This window comes from Arachis hypogaea, chromosome 8, assembly GCF_003086295.3.
Source record: "Arachis hypogaea cultivar Tifrunner chromosome 8, arahy.Tifrunner.gnm2.J5K5, whole genome shotgun sequence".
Classification (NCBI taxonomy): Eukaryota; Viridiplantae; Streptophyta; class Magnoliopsida; order Fabales; family Fabaceae; genus Arachis; species Arachis hypogaea.
The window spans coordinates 35,778,114-35,786,243 of NC_092043.1; the positions used below are offsets into that span (position 1 = coordinate 35,778,114).

Below are 8,130 nucleotides of genomic sequence, written 5' to 3' on the forward strand. Positions count from 1 at the left end.
AAAGCGAGAACAGCAAAAGTAGAGACAAAGTGGCGAAGGCAACAATGGTGAAACCGAAAGCGAAAGCGGAAGTAGAACACGGAAAATAGAAAACTGAGAAGAGTTGTAGAATTGAATTGGAGAGGCATGTTATTGTTAGGATTTTGTTTTACAATTGTTTTTTTTTTCATTTTAAATATTTTATAATCATGCTAGTTACTCAAATTAATTATTAATATAAAATATATATTAAAATATAAAAAATATATAAAAGATAAGTTAAATCACTTATACTTTTATATAAAATTATATGATAACTGATTTTAGTATATAAATAATATTTTAGTATAATATATTTTTCTAAATATTACATGACATTTTCAAATCTCTTCTATTTCAAAATTTTTAATAATTCAATCAAGGTTCTGGGAAGAAAATCGGTTTAATCAGAAACCGATGATAAAAACAATCCGGTCCACTGTCTATAACCACTAGAGAGAGAATTGCTTGAAAATTACTGAATTGGCCCAGAACCAGCCGGTTGAACCGAACCGGTAAGGCCGGTTCGGATAAAACAACATTGTTTTGTTTATTTGAAAAAAAAAAAAATTGAAATACAGATTACAGACCCCGGTTTTCCCCCAACGTGCACTCCCTGAGAGCGAGACCTGAAGCAAATTGAAAGTGCAAAACCTACCTGAAGCAAATTGAAAGTGCAAAACCCTAGCCGCTCATTTCCGCCGCTGTCCCAAGCTCCTCAGCACCGCCGCCGTCCCAAGCTCCTCAGCGCCGCCGCCGTCCCCAGGTCCTCAGCGCCGTCGCTTCTTCCTCTTCCCCGTTTTGCAGAACCCAGATAGCTCAGCACGTCTGTCTTCATCTTCGTTGGCTTCTCTGTTCGTGGCTTGGAGTAGCTCGCCGTCGGGTCGCCACTTGCCGTCGTCTCGCCTGTTGCCGTCCGTCGAAGGTTAGTGGCCTCCGCTTCTTCTTTTGAAGTTCTGAAATTGTTGTTCAATCATGGTGGTTCCATTTTTCTTGTAATCTTCTGTAATTGCTTGTTGCTGATGGATCTGTCTTGTATTTGCTGGTTGCTGATGGCTGTAAATTTTTTTTTCAAATTTACGGATGGCTGGCTCTGTTAGTCTGATTTAGTGTTTTACTGTTTTGTAATTGCTGGATTTAGTCTGAAATTTTTGTCAAAAACTTTAATAAAAGCATTAACTTGTTTTACTGTTATCACATTCAAGAACTTTAATAAGAGCATTAAGTTCATCAGTTTGTGCTTTCCATCTCGCTACAAGAGCTGACTATGAGGAAACAGCGGATTCTAAGCTGACCACTTTGTTGACCAGCTCCTCAATCTTCTCTGCCATTTCTGTCACAGTGAGAGTTGTATGAGAGCCAGCCTCAAAGTGTTCTTTAATCTCCTCCTGTAGTAACTGCACCTCCTGATGATGCTGACTTATTTTTTTAGCATCTTCTTCCAACTCTTGTTTCAAATTTACTGATTTAGTCTGAAATTTTTGTCCAAATTTACTGATGGCGCTGTTTTGTAATTACTAGTTGCTGATGGCTCTTAATTTTTTTGTTCAAATTTACCGATGGCTTTGTTTTGTAATTGCTGGTTTTTCTGGGTGAAGGTTTAGTGTTTTGGAATGTTTTATAATGTGCTAATGTTTGTAATTGCTAGCTTTGTTTGTTTGTAATTGCTGGGTGAAGGTTTAGTGTTTTGTGATTATTGGTTAATGTTTTGGTTTGTTTATTGCGGAATGCTGTAGGCGGAATTCAGATATGGTCTTGTTGATGATTATTGGTTACTGATTTGGGGTTAGTGGAAAGTTGAGTCTGTGTTACTCTGTTTCAGGGATTTGAGGTTGAATTTGTGATTTGTGATTTCTTGGGTCTTTTGTAATGCTACTGATTTGAGTTTGGAATTTGTGATTACTAATTTACTTATTTGAGGTTAGTGAAAAGTTGAGCCTGTGTTACTCTGTTTCAAGGATTTGAGGTTGAATTTGTGATTTGTGATTGCTCGAGTCTTTTGTAATGCTATTGATTTGAGTTTGGAATTTGTGATTATTGATTAGTGACTTGTTAAGCTGCTGTTGTTGTTATGCACTTATGCTGCTGTTTTGTTATGGACTTATGGCACCGAGTGTTTTGAATTTTGAATTTGTGATAAGTGATTTGTGATTAGTGATTTGTTAAGCTGCTGTTTTGAATTAATTTAGGCGTGATTATTTGTTATGCTGCTGTTTTGAATTAATTTAGGGATAATTTATGATGTTTATTTATAATTTATTTATTATTTTATTCTGAAACGGTTTTTCCAGTTGAACCGGTTGGATCAAAGAACCAGTGAACTAGTAGCTAGAGCGGTTTGATGACCGGTCCGGTTTTCCTAACCTTGGTCCGAACCGTGTTTGCTAATAGTTTCCGGTTCGAACTGGTTTTCAGAACATTGGGTTGAATTATTAAAAATTTTGAAATAGAAGAGATTTGAAAATGTCATGTAATATTTAGAAAAATATATTATACTAAAATATTATTTATATACTAAAATCAGTTATCATACAATTTTTTATAAAAATATAAGTGATTTAACTTATTTTTAATATATATTTTATATTTTAGTATATATTTTATATTAGTAATTAATTTGAGTGACTAGCATGATTATAAAATATTTAAAATGAAAAAAAAAAAACCAATTGTGAAACAGAACCCTAACAATAACATGCCTCTCCAGTTCGATTTTGCAACTCTTCTCAGTTCTCTCTTTTCCGTGTTCTGCTTCCGCTTTCGATTTCACCATTGCTGCGTCCGCCACTTTGCCTCTGCTTCTGCTGTTCTCGCTTTAAGGTGCTAATTTTGAGTTTTCTTTGATATTTATTTACTTGTTTGTGGCAACTACTTAGCTTTTAATTTCTATTGAGATCAATGAATTGTAGTTGTTGCGCTAAAACATTCTTAATACAAATATGAAAGTTGTATTGTATTAAATATCTAAAGTCGTCTTCTTCATTCTTAAGGTAGCTAAACGGTTTCAGGCAATACTGATAATCATAGAGTGGAGAATTGTGTTTTGTGAAGTATCATCATTTTTTATGTTAAGAGGATATGTTGTATGCAACGAGGTATGCAATCCTTAAACTCCATCGCTTTCTTCTGCCATCATCGAACTTACTTGCTTTTATGCCATATGCCTACCGTACAAGGCTATGTCTTCTTCATTCACAACCACTTCCATCACGAGACGCTTACAAATTTGATAATGTTGAAGATGCTGTAGCTTTATTTAATTGCAAGGTTGATATGCATCCGCAGCCATCGATTGTGGAATTGACCAAAATCTTGGGAACGATTGTAAAGATGAAGTATTATGCCACGGCTATTCATCTTTATACCCATATGGAGTCAAAGGGCATCCTACCATTTAGTGTTACTTTGAACATCATGATCAATTGTTATGGCCATGCAGGTCAGATGGGTTTTGCACTCTCGGTAATGAGCAAGTTTGTTAAGTGGGGTTTTAAGCCAAGTGCTGTAACTTTTACTACACTAATGAAGGGGTTGTGTCTTAATGGTAAGATTTTGGATGCACTCTACATTTATGGTAAAATAGTTGCAAAAGGATTTTGGTTTGATGAAGTTATGTACGGAACTTTAATCAATGGACTGTGCAAGTCTGGAGAAACAAGAGTTGCTCTTCAAAGGCTTTGGAAAATGGAGGGTCAGTTTGTTAAGCCGAATCTTGTAATGTACAATATTGTTGTTGATGGTTTGTGCAAAGATGGACTTTTGAATGATGCACTGGATTTATATTTTAATATGCTTGGTCGAGGAATTTCCCCTGATATTGTTACTTACACTTCATTAATATATGGTTTTTGTCATGCGGGCCAATGGAAAGAAGCTGGATTATTGCTGAATGAGATTTTTGTTAAAGACATCAGCCTAGATGTGTATACCTTTAACATAATAATTGATGCATTATGCAAAGAAGAGATGCTATTACAAGCCCACGATTTGTGCGATGTGATGATTCTAAGGGGCCAACAACCAAACATTATTACTTACACAATTTTGATGAATGGATATTGTTTGAACAATAAAGTTGATGAGGCAAGAAACTTATTTGATATGGTAATTGAAAGGGGTGTTGTGCCTGATGTTTGGAGTTATAACATCTTGATTAAAGGTTATTGCAAGATTAACAGAGTGGATGAGGCCAGGAATTTGATGAAAGATATGTTTCGTAAGAACATAGTTCCAAACATTGTAACTTACAATACTCTAGTTGATGGCTTGTGCAAAGCTGGTAGAATCTCGTCTGCAAGGGAGATTGTTAATGAAATGCATTATTGCGGTCAACCATTCCCTAATGTAACCACTTATAATATCATTTTAGATTTCGTGTGCAAAAACCAGCATCTTGATGAGGCAATTAGATTATTTAAAAGTCTCGTGTTTGAAAGACGTTTTGTTCCAAATGTTTGGAGTTACAATATCTTGATTAGTGGTTATTGCAAGAATAAAAGATTAGATGGAGCCATGAATCTTTTACAAGATATGTTCAAGAATTTGGATCCAAATATTGAAACTTACAATATATTGTTACACGCATTATGCGACAGACAGCAACTTGGCAAGGCAGTTATACTATTAAACCAAATTATTGATGATGATATTTGTCCTAATTTGTACACATACAAAATACTTGTACATGGTTTATAGAACTCTGGAAGAGTAAAAGAATGCACAGAAGATTTTTCAATCATTCTTTCATCAGAGAAAATCATGCAGATATCAAAAACATAATCGATCATCTTTGTAAAGGTGGATCATCAGAATAGGGAAGCCCTTGATTTTACAATGGGAAGACAATTAAAACCTCTAGTGCTGTCACTTCTAGAGAAAAGAAAAATGATGAGGCACAATTTTTTCTGGAAATGATCATTAGATGCATGGCAAGCAATAAGGTCAGTTGTTTTAATTTCCAAGTTGATTTCTGAAGTGACCTACATGATTTGAAAATGCTTTTTCTTTGGGCCTTAGGTATTGGACTAGCTTTTTCAATTGCGTAGTTAGTTCTAAGTTGGAAAATATTTTGATTTCTAAGTTGGTTTCTGAAGTAACCTACATAGGCATTTTAATTAGATTATTTTCAACATACAAAAAAGCATTCCTACTGTTAAAAGATAAACTTGCAGATACCTAGGGATTGGAAAAGTGGCGGCATATAGTTCTTTCGACCACAACATTTTTGTTGAGGAGGCAGTGATGGAGACTTTACCTGGTGAGTCCACAATTGAGTAGTTAGTTTTTTTTTCTTCATTAAACTTGTTCCATTTCTCATTGTTTGGTGATAATGCCAGTGGTTTGGTTACTTCAATTTTGTCTGATGTACCAAGCATAACAAAGTACTCTGATTCATCCTTTATGCTTTCCCTCACATCATTGGTGTGCAAACTGAGTACACAAGAGACAGAAACAACTTACTTCGGCAAAAGAAATCCCAGGAATGCTGATTTTGTTGGCAATGTGGATTGTATGTGGCAAACATGTATCAGAAACTATGCAGCTCGGCAGCGGCACCAACTCTTCGAAAACCTTCTCCACCGGTTCCCACAAAAATGCTTGTTGCGTTCAACAAATTAACGGCATTGCCAAGTGAAGGTAACATATAAAAATTCTCACACCCTTCTAGCAAACCAGCCTCTTGATGTGGAAATTGATGCTGAATTAATTGAATCTGATAACCAGAATCATTGTAACGAGCAAAGGTTTGGGGTTTATGTGATTCTTGGTGCATTTTGTGGGGTTGTGGTTACCATGACAACAACATTCTGCTGAAGCAGTATTTTTTGCAATGTCCATCACTCGGATCATGTGACCTTGTGCCTCTAAAAGGAACCCAACGAAATGGAGTTGTGATGTTATGGAATCCATTTTTGTTTTGGTTGATATCGTAACTAGATTTAGTCCATTGAATTTGGGTGGGTTTAATTCGTTTACTTGTGTGACATCTATAACTAACATTCCTTTCTTGGTATGTGTGTCTGCTTTGTTGTTCACCACACTTTATCAATTTATAATTATAAAGATGGCTAGCAAAATAGTAAAACTTCATCCACAAGCTTCGTTGGTGAGACACGTGTTTCTTATGTTATTACAATTCTGTCCTACATATACATTGTTATTTACAACCTCTGTCCTTTTTGTATCTTTCTTTTAACCCATTTGAAGCTGAAAAGGTGAGGGAACTACTTATTTCTGGAATTCTCTCCTGCAATGTTTTGAACTGTTGCAAGGTCCCTTTTTGTCTACTGGATCGAAGGCAGAGGTGGCTTTAGCAATCCCCAAATCACTCTTTCGAGTTCAAATGCTGCTTTGTGATTGGTTTCGTGGTATAAACATGGGATTGCCGAGTAATTATCTTGCAGGTAATTGTTCTAATTTTTTGTTAATAGGATGAAGGGAAGAAGTTTCAGCAATTTTGAGCGCGGATCTTTAAAAATATTTCGAATTTCAATCCTTTTGAATCTTTCTTTTTTTTAACTTTCCTCACCATCACTCTCATAATCACTCTCTCTTCCCCTGAAACCGTTGCCCTTTTTCACTCATCTCTTTTTGTTTTTGGTTCCCCTTTCTCTCTTCTCTGATCTCATTTGATTAGAGATGGAAATTATCATTAGACTCTTCCCAATTTGTAGGTCAGAGTGATTCCGGAGCAAGATACTATCCCAGAAGAGGTTGCAACCACCGACTAAGAGGGATTTACAGCGACGAGGGTCATACTGAAAAGCCAACCGATTTGGACGGTGGAAGAAGTCAGGAACAGATCTGAGATCGACGTTAGTCTCCTGCTAACAGGAAATGATGGTGAGTCTTCTTCTATACGACACATTCATCACTTTCTCCTTTTACCCCTTTTGTTTTTTAGTTTTTTCCACGGTTTTAGTGGATTGTAATGTGAATTGTGTTGAAATGTGAAACTGTGTTGTGCATTTCTTTGGTTCAAGTCAGGCTTACCTTTCCGAAGAAGTGCGAGCTGAGTCATTTTAAGCATACTTTCCAATATTGGTAAGTGGTAACTAAGAGCTTTGTTACACTCTTCTGCTTCTGTAAGAAAAATTAAAGAGGGGGGGGGGGGGATATAGAAGGCTCTATGTAAAATATTGGTTTGAGAAAAAAAATTATTTATTTATTTATTATTATTATTATTTGCAAGTTTTATAAGATGAATTGAATTGTTCAGAATGTAATATTAGACTAGGATTTGTTTGCTTTAACGGAATAAGGAAATAAATGAAATTATTGAACTTGAGTGTTGATTCGCTGTTTTCCGGTTTCTGTGATTCTTTTATTAGTCTTTCTGCCTCTCTCTCTCTCTCTCTTTTTTTTTTATGTTCTCATTATTTTCCTTATCTTCCCTTTTAGTGTTTTGATAAACCCCAATTAAATTTTGCTAAGAATATGTTTTAAACTTAAGTTCAATTTATTATTGGTTTCGTTGAGATGATTACTACTTCTCATACTTGAATTTCATACGTTTTGTATTGCTTTGTGATACATTCCATTATTACAAATGCACAATCACCAGGACAAATTCACTTTCATTGTGAAGGGGACTCTTTTTACAAATCTTTCAGCTTATTTTACGAAATGGGAGAATAGGAGTTGAGGGAGAATAGGAGTTGAGGGCTGACAAGGAAAAATTCCGAGTAAGTTAATGATGAGAGGGGGAAGAAGAAAGGGACTGTCCTTTATGTTATAAGTGAAAATTCTTCCAAGAGTATATGAAATATTTGCATAAAGAGAATTGGTTAAATACCCTTCTGAGGAACTTTGATAACACAAATCCAAAGCTAAGCAAGGATTAGAGCAAACCTAAACATCCAAAATCAATATTATTTGTATCTATATTTATTAAAATTTTGTACATATCAATCAATATTATTTGTATCTATTTTTTTAAAATTTACATACATAAATTAATAAACTTTATTTGTGAAATATAATGTAATGTTTGTGCTAGTTTAATATTGACAAAAAATATTAAAAATTATTAATTTTATTTTTTTATATAAATTTATATAATTTAATTTAATTTATTTTTAATATATATTTTAATGACTTATTTTAATATAT

The 8,130-nt window shown here is 34.6% G+C and overlaps 1 protein-coding gene across 17 annotated transcripts; it reads left to right on the forward strand.

The window, feature by feature from the left end:
- Positions 1–590: 590 nt before the first annotated feature.
- LOC112707229 (uncharacterized) lies at positions 591–7,914 on the forward strand. 17 transcript variants are annotated; one of them, XM_072201243.1, is made up of 8 exons: positions 591–943; positions 2,726–2,838; positions 3,009–4,958; positions 5,190–5,275; positions 5,355–5,655; positions 6,226–6,422; positions 6,693–6,861; positions 7,002–7,313. In XM_072201243.1, the coding sequence occupies exon 3, from the start codon at positions 3,097–3,099 to the stop codon at positions 4,711–4,713; it is 1,617 nt and encodes a 538-aa protein (XP_072057344.1). In that variant the 5' UTR covers positions 591–943; positions 2,726–2,838; positions 3,009–3,096; the 3' UTR covers positions 4,714–4,958; positions 5,190–5,275; positions 5,355–5,655; positions 6,226–6,422; positions 6,693–6,861; positions 7,002–7,313. The 17 variants fall into 17 exon arrangements, 16 of the variants coding, with proteins under 16 accessions (XP_072057344.1, XP_072057345.1, XP_072057347.1 ...); XM_072201244.1 differs by having other exon boundaries at positions 6,291–6,422; XM_072201246.1 differs by having other exon boundaries at positions 6,291–6,422; positions 7,006–7,313.
- The last annotated feature ends 216 nt before the right edge of the window (positions 7,915–8,130 follow it).